We start from the raw sequence: 19,153 nt of genomic DNA, 5'->3' as shown, positions 1-19,153 counted from the left end.
ATGTAGACAACTATTCAAAAGTTGTTGTTTTTTTGTTTAAGAAATTAATATTCTTGTTCAGCATATTAAGCAGCACAACTGTTTTCAATATTGATAATTAGAAATGTTACATGAGCACCAAATCCACATATTAGTATTGAAGACTGAAGTAAAGGCTGCTGAAGATTCAACTTTGCCATAACAAGAATAAATTATAATATATATAATAGAAAAAAGTTTTAAATCGTAATAATATTTCAGAATATTACTGTATTGCTCTATTTTTTATCAAATAAATGCAGTCTTGTTGAGCATAACAGACTTCTTTCAAAAACACTAAACAAATCTTACAGACCCCAGACTTTAGAACAGTAATGTAAGCGTTGAGGTACGTACGTCCTGATTGGTCATGTCCCAGTATGGCCGCTCTCCATACGACATCACTTCCCACATGACAATCCCATAGCTCCATACATCACTGGCAGAGGTGAACTTCCTATATTGGATGGCCTCTGGGGCAGTCCATCGAATAGGGATCTTCCCACCCTGTATAAACCCGAATCAAAAACATCAAATTATCTCAATTCAAAGCACAAGATAGCATAAAAATCTGCAAATCAAATAAAATAAAAGTTCTCACCAGGGCACTGGTATAGGTGGGGTCAGATGTGTCATCCTCCAAAAAGCGGGAGAGTCCGAAATCAGACACCTTGCAAACAAGGTTACTGTTAACTAAGATGTTGCGGGCGGCCAGGTCCCTGTGCACGTAATTCATGTCTGCGAGGTACTTCATCCCAGAAGCAATCCCTCGTAACATGCCCACCAGCTGAATCACAGTGAACTGCCCGTCATTTTGCTGTAAACAGGCACAAACAGTAGTGATTTTATGATTTATTTAGCATGAAAATTGCTGCATAAAAAATGACAGAAAACACTCATAATTCTCAATAACAAAGAAACAATCTAAAATTCTTTCACACTAAATAAAAGCAGAGCCAAGTGTGACTTTTAATAGTGAGTTATCTGATGATTGTTAGTGTATGTCTATGTATAGTTTATCTAAATTGCTTTATTAATAAATGAATAAATAAACAAAAACAGTGATAATTTGAAGTGTAGGCCTATTAAATATTAAAAACGACTTTCATATATTATTTCAAATTATATAATTATTTTTTCCGTGGTTTTTAAATGATCTACAGCAACTACTTTTTTTCAGTATCAATATTTTAATGATATTGGCCTTGATAATAAAAATTTATTATTTAAAACATTTTGTTTTATGTTGTTTCTACATTGATTTGAGGATTCAATGTGTAAATATATTCATGATACAAGTTCTAGTCTATAAATCACAATGAATAATAATAATAAAAAAAAACTGATTAAATAAAATCTTTTTTTTTTTTTAAACAATTCACAGCCCCACTTCTTATATAAGGCTTCTGTAAAGGTGAAGTGTGCATAAAAAAGTATATTGCAAATACTTCAGCTTATATGAAATTGTGCTACAGTTATCTCTTCTGGGCAACCTATAAATCCCAAACAGCAATAAGGCAAGAATAAAGCTGTGGAAATCATGGTTAATGTCTTGTGTGCTCAGTCGGATAAGAAACTGAACACAATGCATCGAGTCAAGCCCAGATTGGGTTGGCTGTGCAAACAATCTGGTGAGGATTGGTAGAGTTTATGCAACGCAATGCTAGATCAGACATTCGATGATCAATGTGGGGCCGTGGCAAATCTTGCAGCTGTTGACCATGGTGGTCAAAAAGCCCTTTGCTCATGAGGAGGTCCAGCAGTTTCTGACCCAGCTGTGCTTGCAGCTGCCCCCATCTGCAGACCCTCCGCAGACAGCCATGAGGCAAGCAGCATTCAGCTTCTGATCAGAGGAGACGAGCGCAGCAGGCGCAGTGCGGACAGACACGCACGCGTCAAGTGGAGAGAGGCGGAAAGCACTGGACGGTGCATGAAAGAGCCATGAGATGTCTTCATTCTGTGTCGCATGCAAACCCTTCCTCCTCTGAGCTGCATGTGTCACGCTCAAACCCTTCCCCCATGTTAAGCCGACTTCATCAAACTTCTCCTCACCCTCCACAGCAATTAAGCACCATCCATTATTCATAAAGCTGAAATCCTTCGCAAATACAGCCTGGCACACTAATCTGCTCACAGTGTTTGCCTATAGTTTAATTGGAGGGATTCTTCACCCCAAAGTTATTTGGATCTGCAGTCTGAGCAAGCAAACATTCTTTTTATTCCGATTAAATGTGAATTATTCTATCCGTGCCGCTTCTTCTCAGACACGTCTTTGCTGCCGGTTCTGTGAAGCTGTGCTTAACTTTTCAGTTTGACGTTTCTCAAATCTGTTTGAAAGTTTTGTCTGCATACCTTCTTGAATTTCTCTCTCTTCTCTTGGTTCTTAATCCACCACAAAACAATAATGAAAGCTGGATCAATGCAAGAACGGCAGGTTAGTGTCGAGTCTCCCTCCCTCTTTGCACTGTCTTACAAGAGCTCCATCAGACTCATATTCTAGAGCTTCACTAACACACAATGTTGTCATCTGCTGTCATAGTGAGGTGCCACAACAGAGACGTGTTGTTTTCAAAGAATTCAGCGCTCTGTCAGAAATGGGTGACAGTCTTGCAAAAACAACACAATTGTGCGGCTTCACAAAGATCTGAGGCGTTTCAAAGCTCTCGCACGCCACCAAACTGACATTATGAGAGCAAAAACACATTAGCTGGTCTTTCTCAAATGTGTTATCATAGAATTATGATTTGAACCCAGAGTAAACCTGATGTATGATGTGTTTGTAGTAATTTTTCAGTCTTACTTCTACTAGCATTACCAGACATCAATCTTTTCCTCACGCTATGGCACGGTAGGGCATGTGCGTTCTGTCATGGGGTGGGCTGTGCAAGTATAAACACGAGTGAAACAACTGGCTGGCCAAACAGCTAAAATAACATCAGAAACTCACAATTACAGAGGTTAGCAAGAGCTGGATCTGATTGTGGTGAGAAGAAATAAATTCAGTTCAAATGTCTAACAAATAGCGGGTCGTTTGTTTCCTGTTTACTCGCCTTCGTTTAAACGGCATAATCATAGAGGTTTCTTGTTTCAGATAATTACACTTCCTGAGCCTAACACCCCGAAAAGCTACGTGTCAAGGATAAAATAAGTTTTCTCTCATGATAGATCAGAGGCAAAGCCTTGCTAATGAGCAAAATAAATCATTCCTTCCCCAAAGATTACATATTTACATAAATCAAAGGGCATATTCTCAACGCAACACACAGTGAGGCCAATTAGCAGCGATCAAGGCATTTGGACACCTATTTTATCCACATCAGCTCTGCGTTGAAATCAAATTGACGCGTGCCAGTCATAGGCTGACTGTGGCGTTTTCTTCTCATCCCACACGCTGTTCTGTAAGTGGGGATTTGGATGGTTTTTGCGCACGGTTAATCATCTGAATGCATTTGCACGGATGGATGCTGTTATGGGAAACTGCAGAGAGATAGAAAGTAGTTTCCTCATGCTAAACGTTTTCAGATTAAAACACTAAGGGTCATTTTCTTATCACTCTGTGTGTTCTACAATATAGGTTGGAAGCACATATAGCGACTCGGTTTATAAGACACACCGCTCATCTGATGCTTGTAATGCAGAGAACGTGGCAGAGAGAGCGTGACCAATGCAAAATGAGGGCATGACTAACCACAGAGCAACGATTCAACAATTTCTTTAAAGAGACCATCTTAAAGCAAATGTTAGTGTGGCAACCCGTAGAGATGAATGGAAGAGTTTTGAGCTTATTACAACAGTCCTACAGCTGGAATCAATACTGAGAGTAGATGTTTGCGGCAGGGGGCAGCTGGGTATTACAGAGAGACCCTGCGGAGAATTACCTGATGGACAGCATGAGAAATTAGGAGCGAACATTTGTATGATGTTCAGCATGCTGATGTGCATACACACCTGCTGATGTGAGATTATCACTTCAATGCAACCGGAATTTGAAGCATGTTTATGTTACTAAGCTTGTGTTAGCATGGGGAAGTCCACATTATTATAGTGAATCAGTTCATTCAGAAGGTATGTTTCAAAGAACTGATTAAAAAAATGATTCACCAATTTGTGCATCATTGTCCTTGAGTGTTTACACATATTAACCTTAACATTTTGGCTTTAATTTTTTTTATTAAAGTACTAGGGATGCACAATATTAAAATCCTAGCCAATAATTATGTAATGGCGAATAAATGATAAATGGCTGACATTAAAAATCTATACTATTTTGTCTAAATAAAAATAAAACACAAAAAAAAAACAAAATTGAAAAAAAAAAAATATATATATTGTTTTAAATGCTAAAAAATAATAAAGCATAAAATAATGCTAATATAATGTATAGTATGAAATATTAAAGATTACATTTATCATTGTTATTATATATATATGTAACTATTATATGCAAATTTATTAAACAGTTATATATATTTACTGATAAATAAAAAAAAAATCTTGAATATCCATTTATAAACAGTGCATCCCTACAGGTTTTTAAATAAACATTAATTTATCACTGCTTTCAATTAGGTAATATATAGTTTGCATCAAAAAATCCTCACCCTGAGAAAGGAGTCCAATGAGCCATTCTCCATAAACTCTGTGATGATCATGACGGGGCTGCTCTTGGTCACCACTCCCTCCAAATGGATGACATTGGGGTGATCAAACTGCCCCATGATGCTCGCTTCGCTCAGGAAGTCTCGCCTCTGCTTCTCTGTGTAACCTGACTTCAGTGTTTTGATGGCCACAAACATCTCCCTCTTTCCTGGGAGCTTTAGGTTTCCACTGCAAACCTCTCCAAACTCTCCTACGGGTAAAGACAAGTGGATCGTTCTTTAGGTCAAGGAACAAGAAAAGCTTCATGGTAAAACACTGTTGGATGTTTGATTACCTGCTCCAATGACTTGCTCAATTTTCACACACGAGATATCAATCTCTTTTGCAAACTCCCTCACAGCTTCATTGGGGTCTTCGTAGGTAAATGGATCAATGTAGATCTTCATTCCTGGTGACACTTGAAAATAAAAAACAGCTATAATATTTAAAACTAATTTAAAAATACTTTATAAATACTGTACTTAAAAATAGTCAGTGTAAATGTGGGAAAGCATTAGTGTTGTGGGTCTTTAGGAATTTTGGGAATGGCTGGCTTTCCAGTAGCTTTGGATTCTGAGCCTGACATTGGAATAGCTCATGACTGCAGTCAGTGGAGTGTAACAGCGTTCGCCAAAAAAAAGATAAGGCGTTTTAATATATGTATCAGCTCTGGAGTGTCATAGTCCCTGATGGAGACCATTTATCAGCAATTTCCATTGCTGCCAATCAAATGGCTTTTGATTGCAGGTAAATTGGCTTAAGGTGAACTTAAGTGTGTGGGGACTTAAGTCATTTCTGCTTTAAATCCGATTATTCAGCCTCTCGGCTCCAAATCTATCCAAAGGCATTTTAATAGACACTGTGTTTTCATGCAGCTGCAGAGTTTTTTTTATTGGTTGCACAGACATTTTGGAATTGATAAATGTATTCTCACAACAGACAAGGAGAAGATAAATAGAGCAAGAGAAGTGAATGGCATCCAACATCAAAGGATTTGTGAATGTCAAACTATAACAAATTCATGAGGTTGTAGTGTATGTGCTACGCTGGAGAATGTTCTTCTGAGCAGAGCTCCCTTTTAAAGTGATAGTTCACCCAAAAATTAAAATCTGTCATCATTTACTCTCTCTGACTTTGTTCCAAACCCATGTAACTTTCTTTCCTCTGTAGAGCACAGAAGGAAATTTTTAGCAGGATGTTGATGCTGCTCTTGTTCCCATTCCCCTACAGTCATGTAGGTTTGCAATGATATGAGGGTGAGAAAATGGTGACAGAATTTTCATTTTTAGCAAACTATCCCTTTTTTAAAGTTGGCCAATACTGAGCCGACATTCAGGCGTAAACACGGAAGCCTTCACTGTGCTTACTGCATCAACTGCGTAAGGATAATGACAGGGAAGAGAAAGAAATTGTTGAATAAAGCCGTTATTTTTGTTTTGTTTTTGCGCACAAAAAGTATTCTCGTCGCTTCATGAAATTAAGGTTGAATTACCGCAGTCACGTTGACTGTTTTAACGATGTCTTTAGTACCTTTCTGGACCTTGAAAGTGTTGATTATATTGCTGTCTATAGACGAGTCATATATCTCTCGGATTTCATCAAAAAAATATCTTAATTTGTGTTCCGAAGATGAACGAAGGTCTTACAGGTGTGGAACAACATGACGGTGAGTAATTAATGACAGAAATGTCATTTTTGGGTGAACTAACCCTTTAAGATTAAAAAACTGAGAAAGCCAAAGAGAAAGAAAGAGTGAACAAGAGAAAGAAAGAGTGAACAAGACAAAGTACAGGTGAGCACTTTCTTCTTTTCAGCACTAATGGATGAATTCTGACCTTGATTTTTTAGGTTTTACCAGCCCCACACTCTTCTAGAAATTATTTAAATAAATACAGCATTTACAGCAGTCTTTTACCACTGATTACACTGCGTAAAAGCTGTTTAAATTGATAAGGGCAAAGAAAAATAAAACTTGAGGAAAAGTGCCAGACCATTTTCATTCAGCAGAGTGAGCAAAAGAGAGATAAACTATAAGCCCTCAGAGAGAGAGAGAAAGTGAGCAAGAGCAAGCAACCGAGCTTAGCTTTAAATTATTGCCTCGAGAGAATCTTAAAGATTTATTTCTATAAATGGAACAGCACTCCGAGGCTAAGACGGTATTTACTGAAGTATTGCTCCTTTTATGACTAATCTTTGATGGATCTTACTAACTTTGAAACACCTGGCACTGAGCTTTTTTTGCATTAGCTTTGTGTACTGCTGTGATGGGAAAATAAACAAGTGGCGGAAAAAGAACTGAGCAAAAGAACAAAAACGAACAACCAAATCGCTTGTAGGGAAAGTGGATAATGCGCTTTCTGATGAGATTTCGAGGGAAACTGGGATTAATATTTCACAGATGAATCTTGAGAAACCAAGGTCCAACTTTGAGACAGATGTGTGTTTGACAGTGGAAGAGATACAGTAGAGGTGTGTGAGGTGGGTAAGTGTAAGAGAGTGCATTAGTAAGTGTTTGTATGTATGAAACAGAATAAGTATTTGAAGTAGATGTATGTAAAATGTTAATGGTTTACTCTCTTAAGGATCTTCAGTGTATTTGTATGCCTGTTTGAGATTTTGCTAGCTTGCTGTTTCTGTAAGTTATACACTACCATTCAAAAGATTGGGGATAGTAAGATTTTTGTTTTTGGAAGAGATACTTTTAATGGCTACTGAAAATTAAGCTTTGCCATCACGGGAATAAATTAAAATCATTTTAAATTGTGATTGATTTTACTGTATTTTTGATAAAATAAATGCAGCCTTAGTAAGCATAAGAGACTTCTTTCAAAAACATAAAAAAATCTTACCAACCCAAACTATTGGATGACAGCATACAAATTAGATGTATACATAGTGTGTGTGTACACTACTGTCAAGTACTCACTGTGGCCACTTGTGTAGTGCTGCAGCTTGTCCGTGTATTCTGAATCTGCTCTCTCGAACCCACGTCTGCAGGAACAAAGGAAACAGCTCTACTTGTACTGCTTAAAAAGGTGCTAATGCTATGAAAACAACACTTACTACTGCCCACCATCATCTTGTTAACACAACCTTGTCATTAGACTTTTTACAAGCTTTGCTGCTCTATAAATGTCCGCTAATGATGCAAATGAGGACAAAAGTGTGAGATTCTGACATGTTGTTGGTATAATTGGGGGAAAGCTATGCTAATGGTTTACATGTTTAAAACGCAGCGAGAGGAACTCACCGGTTGCAAACGATGATGATGACCACCACCGCAATGAGAAAGACCAGACCAGCAGCCGCCGAGCCAATGATGAGAGGCAGCTTCTCTTGAATGCTAGTGTTGTACTCCTCTGTAGGTACACACACACACACACACACATCTAAAAGTTACCACTTCCTGACAAAACCCAGCATTGTGTCTCTATATCTGATGCAGCCTGAAGCAAGTTCAGCCTCCACTGGGGCACAGGAGTCCTGCAGTGTATGTCTACACAGGTGAGAGACCCTCATTTCCCCACTTTCACAGTGGGGAATCTGGGACAGGAAGCCCTGTGCAAGATACCTTCAGGCAGACGGGGCTGTACACTTGGACTCCTTGGCTCCAGTAGCATATGGGCAGGCGATGGAGGAAATGTGTTGGGTGGTGTGTGTTGGTGCAAGACAGACGGATTGGGATGTTGGGAAGGCCTGGGGAACTTTCTTTTCCCTTCCTTTCCTGCCTAGCTTTCTGGTTCTCCTCTAGTTGTTTATAATTACAGACTATTCGTTCACAACGCAGACAAACCCCTGGGCTCACTCTGCAACCCCAGAGGCTAAGTTCGCTGCTAGCATGCTACCAGATTTTACCACATTTAAACACTTGCTCCGAGCTCCCAAAAGCTGATGTAGTAAGTAAACAAAAACCTGAACTTCATCGGATCTCATGTGAATTCAACTGCACTGTAACTTCCTTTTTAATCGGTTTTAAACTTCTTGGTTAAATCACTCAAAATGAGCGCAGCCTGCTGGCATGACACATCCGTGTTTGGATCACCTTGCTGAGTTGCTGTCTCTCATCATGCCAGGAGAGAGCTCGGGAGGATAGATCAGACTAATTCTGACTCTCCATTCGTAATAAGCAGCTTAGAGAGTAAGGAGCCATGAGTGAGCAGCTGCCTCTGAATGAGGAGATCTGGGAAGGGCAAAACGATGGGCGGCCATCCAATGACATGTTTCAGCTACTATTCTTCCTCTGCGGAGTTTTGGAAGTGGAACAGAATCTAAAAACTGGCCCAAACTACATAAGCAAAACTGTGTTATTTTTGTTGTAACAAATTTTAATGCCCCCCGACCCACAATATTATTTCTAATATAAATAATTACCTAAATATGAAGTGTATCTTTAACTACAAGCTGTCAGAATATAAATTTGTTCAAATTTAAACATTTTTGGCCCAATATATCATTTATACTGTATGTACACTACTGCTCAAAAGTTTGGGGTCGGTAAGATTTTTTTAATGATTTTGAAAGAAGTCTCATGCTCAACAAAGCTGCATTTATTTGATCAAAAACACAGTAAAAAAACGTAATTTTATGAAATATCATTACATTTTAAAATGTAATTTATTCCTTTGATTGTAAAGATAATTTACTTTTCAGCATCCATTACTCCAGTCTTCAGTGTCACATGATCATTCTTAAATCATTCTAATATGCTGATTTGGTGATCAAGAAACATTTCTTATTATCATTATTATTATCATCATACTTGAAACAGAAATCTTTTATAACATTATAAATGTCTTCTCTGTCACTTTCTTTCAAAAAATCTTACTGACCCCATACTTTTGAATAGTAGTGTAAAAATAATAATATTGAAACAATTTACCTACAATTTTCCTTCATATTCTTAATATGCTCCTCAGATCTAATCAGACACATGCAGCAGAGAGAGGACAGAACATTTGGAGACGCTAACTTGGATCATCATTAGACGATTAGATTAGTAGATGAACTATATGCTTCAGCAAGTCAATTACACACAGGCTTGCTCTAAAGATAAGAAGTGAGGAAATGATGGGCTAAACCATATGCATGTAATTTATTCCCATGAATACCAAATTTGAAGAGGTGATTTTGGATGAAATAAACCACTGTTTTATCATCATTTTGATTAGATATTCACCCTCAGTCATGGTCTGGAAGTACATCTTGCCGCTATACCGTCCGAACCCCGCCACCGTACGGGCTCGGACCTGGAAGACGTAGATGCCTCCGGGTTTGAGGCCACGGATGACTGCAGTGTTGGTTTGACTCTTTACTATGGAAGAATTATGCTCCGTCTGATCCTGAAACAGAGAAATTACAAAAAAGGGTAAAGACATAAATTTTATGAATCACACTAGAGGACATCACAAGAGACTCAGAAGTGTGCATATGGCTCTCTAACAGGGCTATCTATCTCATCAAGCCCCATCAGGAGAGCTCGACTGAGGGTGCCGGGCAGAGGAACGGTGGCTGACACTTTCAGGCCAGCCACGATTCATTAGTCTGGGCTGAAAGCTGTGGCCACTGTCGCGCCGCTTGAGTGCTTGTTTGTGTAAGCGAAGAAGAGAAAGAGTGATAGTGAATGAGAAGCAGGGAATGTAGGACTCAGTGTGTGTGTATACATGTACTACTTGAGTGCTCCGCTTTTTTCCTGTCAGCTCTATCTCTGAGCTCTGTGATGTGAGCTTTGCTGCAGTGTTTTGCAGTGTTTTGACAGGCGGTCCTCAGCACTGTCTGAGAAAGGAATTATACTGAGGAAAGAGTAAGAACAGGAGCAGAGCCCAGGGGACACTCAGCTTATGTGTGTGTGTGTGTATTACAAAGAAAGAAAAAACGGAAAGTATCTGTTAAACTATGCGTGTTGTATTTAAGGGTGTGGTTGTCTTATGTGTGTCAACCAGCGCAACAAAGCGAGCGAAACGGGAGACTGAAAGAATATCGGCATACTATGTGGGTGTGCGTGTTTCTCAAGCACAACTTAGCGTGTGTGTTTTCTGCGGGCCACGCTGACAGAGAGGAATCTGTAACTGAAATATTTGTTTTACAGCAGTGAAATCTCTGTTATTTTAGCCACTGGTATCCGGATCGAACCACAACAGTCTTTTTCAGAGCGACTGCGTTTGTAATAAAGTTCGACAGAACAGGAATTCGCTATTCATGTCCGACAGCTGCCAAAACCCTCAATTAAACAGCAACTGTACACCAGCAACCATTTTCACAAGGAACTTTAATACATTAACATAATTTTATATATTTCTTCATTTTTTTAAAAAGTTATTACTTTTTATTATTTTAATATTTATCATTAATAATTATTTTTTTATCTTATGCATTTATAGGTCACCCTCATAAAATTAAGAATTAATAAAGCATGCTTGAACAGGTTAAATGAAGCTACATGATTTAATGCTTTACACATTACTCAAGTGTGTTTATGTGGTACCTTCTCATAATACTGCAGCTCATAGTCGAGTATGACCCCGTTGGGCTGGTCTGGCTGGGACCAAGAGAGAGTGATGCTGTCAATGGTGCGACTGACCTGATGCATAATAGACACCGTAGAAGGAGCTGGAAAACAAAACAGTGACATATTATATGCAGTATTTAAAGAATGATGCAAAACAAGTTGTGGACATGCCTTCTATATAGCAAAGGAGACATTAAAGCACAGATCCTGGTGTGTGATTAAACAGATGTAAATTGTACTGCGCTGAACCACATAAACAAGGTGGAAAAGGGAATTTCCAGGCCAGGCTCTGTCTCTGTCTCACTCATTGGTCATGGTTCCTCAACACGATGTAATCTAGCCTGAAATCTCTTCTCTTGTTATATTCTCCTCAAAAGGAAGGCAGACTAATTTTGTGGTGTGCTGAAAACAAATAAAACCAGGTGGTGAACACAACTAGCATTTTGTGTCTTTGAATTTGTGAATTATAGAGTTTATTTTTTATTAGCGTGCTTGGTAATTACAGGGGGAAAGAGTGTCAAACCCTATATTAGTGGCTCTGTTGTGTCGGACTTGTCCAACCTGACTGCTGTACAAAAGAACGTTTCCTTGTTCTTTACCAAAATAAAAGTCCAGGGTGTTCCTAATGGCCATTAAGCATTAGAGCGTGGCATACCGGGTCAGAAAAACTCAATGGAGATGCTCAGGAACGCAGTTGGAGCTGTGTGGGCTTTGAAGAGGCTGGGATTTATGATCCTTGCCGTCTCCAAGGCTCAGGCCTGTTAAGACATGGGCCTCTCCTCCGGCACGCAGTTCTCTACAAAAAAAGCCACTCTGTGGGAAAGCCCATCGCTACTATCAGCTTGAGCTTTTGGTCTCCGGGGTTGAAGGAGAGCTTAAGTGGCTTATTCGTGTGCTTATTTCCCACTCTTGAGAGCCCAGAATGAGTTGTAAATCTGTCTCAAATGCACAGGTGATAGAGACGCTCTCGAGTCCAGTGCTTAGAGCAGCACTGTTCATTTTCAGCAGTTTTTCTCCCTAGGGGTATCACAAATATGAAATCTTGTCATACAATTAATTGTGATTGATTTAATTGTCTGTTTTGCTCATATTACTTAAAGAATAGGCTTAATATACATACACTTGTTAAGAAGTCATGTATTCAAATTGAATTTGACATATTACAATAAAACATAAACAAACATTAGAAAATAAAATAAAATACAAATCTAACTTGTCCCGTTTAAAAAAATAATAAATACAAATCTAACTTGTCCCGTTTAAAAAAATAATAAAATAAATGATAAAAAATATGAAATAAAATCTTATTTGCCCAACCTGACTTCTGTACAAAGGAAAGGTCCCCCATTTATTACAACAACAACAACAACAACAACAACAACAAAAAAAATAATAAAAAAATCTAAGTCCAACCTGACTTCTGTACAAAGGAAAGGTCCCCCGTTTATTACTAAAACAAAATAAAAAATATTTAAAAAAAAATACAAAGATAAAGTAAATTACATCTAACTTGTCACAACTTTTATTACAAAAATGAATTACTAAAATAAATAAATAAATAAATAAATAAATAAATAAATAAATAAATGGCATATGCTTCCAAATGTAATTTACAGTGAAAAATAATCTCAAATAATTGTGATCAGGCAATTATGATAATAATCTATTATTATAATAATTAGGATATTATAATAATCACTACAGGCCTAGTCTGACCTAGTGGGTGTTCAATTATCCAAATATTCTTATTGGAAAAGGCTGGCCATAATGCTGAACAAGCTATAGACTTGTTGTCCCTGCCAGTTAATAAATACATGTCAGATGATAATGAATGGCTTCCCAGAACCCTGAGCACTACGGGAGGGCTTGTGAATCCTCGTTCAGTATGCACCGCCGTGCTCAGTCCAACCGAGAGCTGTGTCCTAAAAGGCAAGCGACTGGCAGCATCTTATCAACATTAATGCTGGTATGCAGTATCAACAGAGGACTAATAAGGCAAGCAGTCAGGCTTCCTCTACAGGGAAGCATACAGGCATCTCTTTATACATCTGGGCTAATGCAAACAAAGTCAGAGTATGTACAGCAGCTCAAAGGAGTGAATATATGCTGATTTGAGAGAGAGAAGGCAGATTGTTGCAGTTTTCTGGTTACTGAGGGATGTTTTCCTCATGCCGGAATGATAGCAGTCTATCACAGAAAGCTAGGGGCTACACGGTTCAAACAAAAGGAAAACAGTAGCATTATGGGTAAGAAAGCGACAACTTAAAAACTCTCTTAGTGAGAGTGCACTTACAGTAATGATTATCACAGCTAGTAAAGTGTTTGTTCTGCTTTTGCAGAATTCCTGTGTTTCCACACAATTGCTCTCCATGGTTGTCCACAGCTGATGGGGACTATTTATCTGCAAGCCTAGGTGCTTAAATTTTCCTGGCAGACTCAGTGTTCGGACACATTGGAACAATCACACTATGTGCTGCACATGGTCTCTGTGCGTGAGGTGCAGAAAACATAAGCATGAGGAAGAGATAACATTTGCATATGAGCGCTAAGGAAAACAACCAGATGGAAGGAACGGTCATGTTTAAAAGTTGGATGGAATAATGATGAGCTTATAGAGTCTTATATATCCAAACAGTTCATTGGGTATTTATTTATCATAGTGCTGGGCACCAACATTTATATGGGCTGTTCTTCTGGACCCAACATGGCAGACACTGGGGTTTTTGCACCCTTTATGACTATTTTGCAATACTTTGAGACTTAATTCTGTGCTATATGCCAGTATATCTTAACTTCATCGTCTAACAGATCCATAATAAATAATATGCCGGGTTTACCAAGCTAATTCCACTCATATAAGTTTATTGGTCTGTAATGGGGCATGGACTTGCAAACACAAAAAAAGCCAATTCTTAAGCCCTGATCCAACTGAAGTGCCTCTTAGCCATTATAACTACAGCAAGCCACGTCATGCTGGTTTTTTTCTTAGAATCCCAACAAATACTACGCCCAAAATTCCAAACAATAAAATGCAGAGATTGTGAAACATTTTTTCCATATGTTAATCAACACTTCGTAAAAGATGTTTAGGGTTAGTACGATTTTTTTTTAAAAAGAAATTAATACTTTTTTTCAGCAAGGATGCATAAAAATACAACAAAATGTCAGTGAAGACTTTTACATTGTTACAAAAAAAAATCTTTCAAATAAAATTCTTTTGAACTTTCTATTCATGAAAAAAATCCTGAAAAATGTATCATGGTGTCCACAAAAATATTAAGCAGCACAACTGTTTTCAACATTGATAATAAGAAATGTTTCTTAATTCCAAATCAGCATATAAAATGATTTCAGATGGATCATGTGACACTGAAGACTGGAGTAATGATGCTTTGCCATCACAGGAATAAATCACATTTTACAATATATTAAAATGGACAAGAGTTATTTTAAATTGCAATAATATTTCATTCACAAATATTACTGTTTTAACTGTACTTTTGAACGAATGAATTCTGTCTTGGTGATCATAAAAGTCTTGTTAAAAAAAAATTAATGGCAGTGCATATATATTATATATGCAAAATAAAAATAAAATAATTCAGTCAAGCATGTTTTAATAAAGTGATCATTTACATTTATTAATTTGCATAAAATGCCTACACACACACGCACACAAACAAACAAACACACACACACACACAAATACATATTATGTCAGAATAAGTGTCACCTGAGAATCAGTTCTTAATTATAGGTGTGTAATGAGTGATAATTAGTGACAGGGTGAACAATGAGTGAGCAAAGAACCAAAAGCTCGGCCTAATCATCACATAAAAGTCTCTGACTGTTGTGGAATGTCGTCGCAACTCCATTGGCTCTCCACTACGGGTCTATATAATAGGTTTGGAAGGCATGTGGATCTCATTTGTAGCAGAGTTGTGGTGTGGAAGAGCGACGTAGTGATTTGGTAAGGTTGGTAGAAGTAGCCCTTACAGGTCAGCGCTTATAAATTTCATCCACCCCCGTCAACTCCCCGAGCCCCTTTTACGGTAAAACTTCCCCACAGCAAGCTTTTCCCAGCACAATCTGACAGCAGCTGCTGTTCCTCTACCGCGCAGAACCATAGACTGCGAGTATTCCCTATTTACGAGACTCAGGTCCAAAGAGAGCCAGAAAGAAGGAGGGGAAGAACCCACTGCATTTGCATGTATCTTTTAGCATGGTGTACGACCTAAAAAAAAAAAAGGCAGAGAGAAACAGTGCGTCTGGCAGGCGTCCCTATTTCCCATCTGTATTGGATTGAGGGTTTTATGTCTCCACAGAGTTTCCAGTGCCGTAAAGCAGCACACCCCCTTTTCAGTTCATCAAGCTTTAAACCATCTGCACTGGAAAAGATTGAAGCATTAATATACTCGTATACACACCATAAGCTAATTCAAAAATAGGCACTTCAGAATCTTAAGAAGATTGCAGACACTTACAGAGAGTTTGAGTCTAATCTAAAACCCTCTGCACAGTTTTGCTGGAACTCTGGTGTTTAGAAAAAACCCGAGCAAGTCTGCAAATGGCAGCTGTCCAGTGACGTTCATTAGCATTCCTTCTTTTATGCATAGATGCATAGTCAATATGATGCATGTAGACAGATCTCATGATCTTTCCGGACAACCAGAGGACTGTTGGCACATCGCATCTAAACAAGGGAACCTGTTCAACTCTTGTTCTTTCTGTTAACAGAGAGGAGGACAAATTATATTAGAGCTCACAATTGTGTTATCCTGCCATGACTTATTTGGGTCAAGACGTAACACAAGGAAAGTGAGCTAATCACGTGATCCCAAGCCAGTAAATGATTTTGGCCTAGGACTTTGAACCAAAAAAATAACCAAGGGAATCAAATTAAAAAGTCCCACAAAAATCTATAAATGTATGCAACATTTTCATTTGCATATTATCTGCATGATTCATTAAGATATCATCTCTAATAAACGTTCAGCTTTTAGCTGAAGTTTGGATAGATAAATTATGGACATATTGACAATTTATTTACTATAAAGATAGTTGCACTTTTACCATTTTATAGATAAATTTTAGATCCCTGAACCCTGCTTCCATACCTAAACATATAACCATTTAACAGAGAATATAAAAATAATATATAAAATGTAATGGACAGACATATGTAGGCCTACAATTAGTAACAATATAGAAAGAAAACGATATTTTGAGCCGAAAATCCCACCCCTAAACCTAATCATAACTATGTCTTAAAAATATGTGTAAAGAAAAACATAACAAACAGACAAGTGTAATAAAAACAATTTATTGCAAAAATGAAAATAGCGGTATCAAAAGTAGTTTAAATGACGATATGTTGCATTTGGTCACTGCTGAAAACGGAGATGAAGATCGCTGAATAAAGGCTTGAATTTGGGTCTGTTCCTCGTAATCGTATAAATTCTGTAGATCTGGATTACAGAGTCTGAATAAAATTGATTACTTTTGTGATTTTATATTACATTTTTGGTGTATTTTATGGTTCTATTGTCAGTCACAGCATAGGACTATACTAAGAAAACACCTTTTGTGTCCCATTGCAAACAAAATAAAAAATACATGATAATGGTTACCAAAACGCTATTTATTTTAAAGTGTAGTCTTTTTTAACATTATGTAATCTTTTGAAACAAGTTAGCAGCAGAAATCACACAGATCAAAAGGAAATGTTATTTCATTTTAAGTAAATGAGTTAACGGTGTTTAATAAATGTGATTGAAAACAATGTCATTGATATGACAACTGAATACAGTAGAATCCACAATTTCAATGCTTTTAAATAAAGATTCGTACATCTTGTGCATCTTTCAAGTAGATCATACTTAAGTAATTTATGTTTTAGATGCTGTCAATATTGTACGCTTCGGTGCCTATGCAAACGTAAGTAAATGTAAGTGTGGCAGAACCACATATGAATATGAATATGAATACTCATGAGATCATGTTACATGATCATGTGATGCTGAGAGCTGAACAGAGTACCTGACAGAGTGTCCATGTAATGGAGATCGCTTATATCTGAGGGCTGCAAAACTAACCTTATTAGCTGTCTTTGTCATTCTGCACATTTTGACGTACGTCATCACTTCCGATACACTTTGTAGATGAATGCAAAGGAATGAAAAACAGAAAAATGCAACTTTTGTGCTCTCACTATTCAAACTACTCATTCATCTCACTGGGTTTTGCTATTTTAAATTTTTATCTTTTAAATTTAATAAACTATCTTCCAAAGGTTTGAGGTCATTAAGATTTTTTTTAAACATTTTTTTTTTATTTATTATTTTTTTTGCTCACAAAGGCTGCATTTATTTGATCAGAAATACAGTGAAAACAGTAATATTGTAAAATATTACAATTTAAATTTGATTTTTTTTTAGCAGTCATTACTCCAGTCCAGTGTCACGTGATCCTTCAGAAATCATTCTAATATGCTGATTTGGTGCTCAAGAAACATTTCTTTTTATTATCAATTTTTAAATCAGTTGTGCTGCTTAATATGTTTGTGGAATTGTGATACATTTTTTCAGGACTCTCTGATGAACAGAAAGTTCAAAAGAACAGCATTCATTTTAAACAGTGTTTTTTTTTTTTTTTGTAACAATGTAGTCTTTATTGTCTCTCGATGTATTGAATGTGTCCTTGCTGAATAAAACTATTAATTTAGTAATAAAAATACATTCTGAACCCAAACCTTTGAACAATACTATACATCAACTTATACAGTTTTTAATGACCTATAACACAGTGAAGTGTGATGTTTTGATCTTGAAATCTATGCGCAAGGAGTAGAAGAGTGAACAAAAGAAATGAAGCTGAGGGGTCTTGGTTGGATATTTTAACGCCTCGAATTTAAGGGTCATCAAACAGCCGTTTCATACAAATTATACTGGACATTTGTTTATGCTTCTTGTTCTTTTTTATATTTCACAACAACACAGTTAACTTTTCCACTTCCAGCAATAAATCAACATGTCTAATTGAGTCTTTGCACCTGTCACTGCAGTACTTATACACTGTTCATTGTGATTATTATCGGCCTTGATTAAACAACAGTGATTTAAACACCAAATCCCTGTTGTATTGTATTTACTGTTGTTGGATGTATGAGCAGAATATTTTCAATCATCAAAGCCTTTGTAATTGACGAGACTTCAAACTTATGACAGTATTGCACTTATATTGTAGTTTTTTTTCTGTACACATGCATAACGAAATGGATATTTTATGCACTGCTCACTGCATAGTCAACAGCTCCTGCGGCCTGCCCTGCATACTTATGAAGGCCTTTTCCCTGGCTAATGCAAATGAAACAACCCTTACTTTTCTCCAATGACACCTGATGTGATTAGTATGCAACAGCATGTGACAGGACGAGTGCTGTGATTTTGGACTTGCCAGTGCTCCAGGTGTCCGGTGCAGTCTCCTGCCCGGCTGCCCCCTGACCCCACCTGGCACCTTCCATATGTGCCCTCTCTGCCACCTTCTGTCACAGTGCTCCCACCCGGCCACCTCCTTTATATTTGTGATGCACGGCATGAAAAGGGCAGCCTTCTCGGGGAAAGATCCATGTCCGAGGTGGAAAAAAACCCCCAGCAGGCTAGCTCTTCTGCATTACAGGTGGTAATCGACATCCATCTGAAAGCCTCACTGAAGTGAGTCCATATTGAATACAGAAATGGATAAGGTCTCTCTGCAATAAGGTCAAGACAGTAAAATACAAGAGTGCACTTCTCAATTACATGGCAATAGAATCATCTAACTCTGTATCGCCACTTTCTCCAGAGGCTGCCGGTGGCATCATGGTCTCTGGTGGCCCGACAGGAGTTCGCCAAAGCAATTCTGAAGATAATTAAGTCATAAATCTTCCACCAGCACCCGACAGCGCCCGAGCCAGATTACCAGACCCAACTCTGCATAATGTAATTCAGTCAT

The 19,153-nt window shown here is 37.7% G+C and overlaps 1 protein-coding gene across 1 annotated transcript in view; it reads right to left on the bottom strand.

The window, feature by feature from the left end:
* ephb2b (eph receptor B2b) overlaps nt 1-19,153 on the bottom strand; it is a 134,617-nt gene that overhangs the window by 12,035 nt on the left and 103,429 nt on the right. The window contains exons 6-13 of the mRNA XM_051912749.1: nt 11,138-11,262; nt 9,833-9,995; nt 7,907-8,015; nt 7,583-7,647; nt 4,952-5,074; nt 4,620-4,867; nt 620-835; nt 376-525 (exon numbers count right to left, since the gene is read on the bottom strand). Coding sequence (XP_051768709.1) covers nt 376-525; nt 620-835; nt 4,620-4,867; nt 4,952-5,074; nt 7,583-7,647; nt 7,907-8,015; nt 9,833-9,995; nt 11,138-11,262 — 1,199 coding nt within the window. The remainder of the gene's footprint in view (nt 1-375; nt 526-619; nt 836-4,619; nt 4,868-4,951; nt 5,075-7,582; nt 7,648-7,906; nt 8,016-9,832; nt 9,996-11,137; nt 11,263-19,153) is intronic.

The sequence above is a fragment of the Ctenopharyngodon idella genome, chromosome 11, assembly GCF_019924925.1.
Source record: "Ctenopharyngodon idella isolate HZGC_01 chromosome 11, HZGC01, whole genome shotgun sequence".
Classification (NCBI taxonomy): Eukaryota; Metazoa; Chordata; class Actinopteri; order Cypriniformes; family Xenocyprididae; genus Ctenopharyngodon; species Ctenopharyngodon idella.
This window is presented reverse-complemented; position numbering and strand designations above follow the sequence as displayed.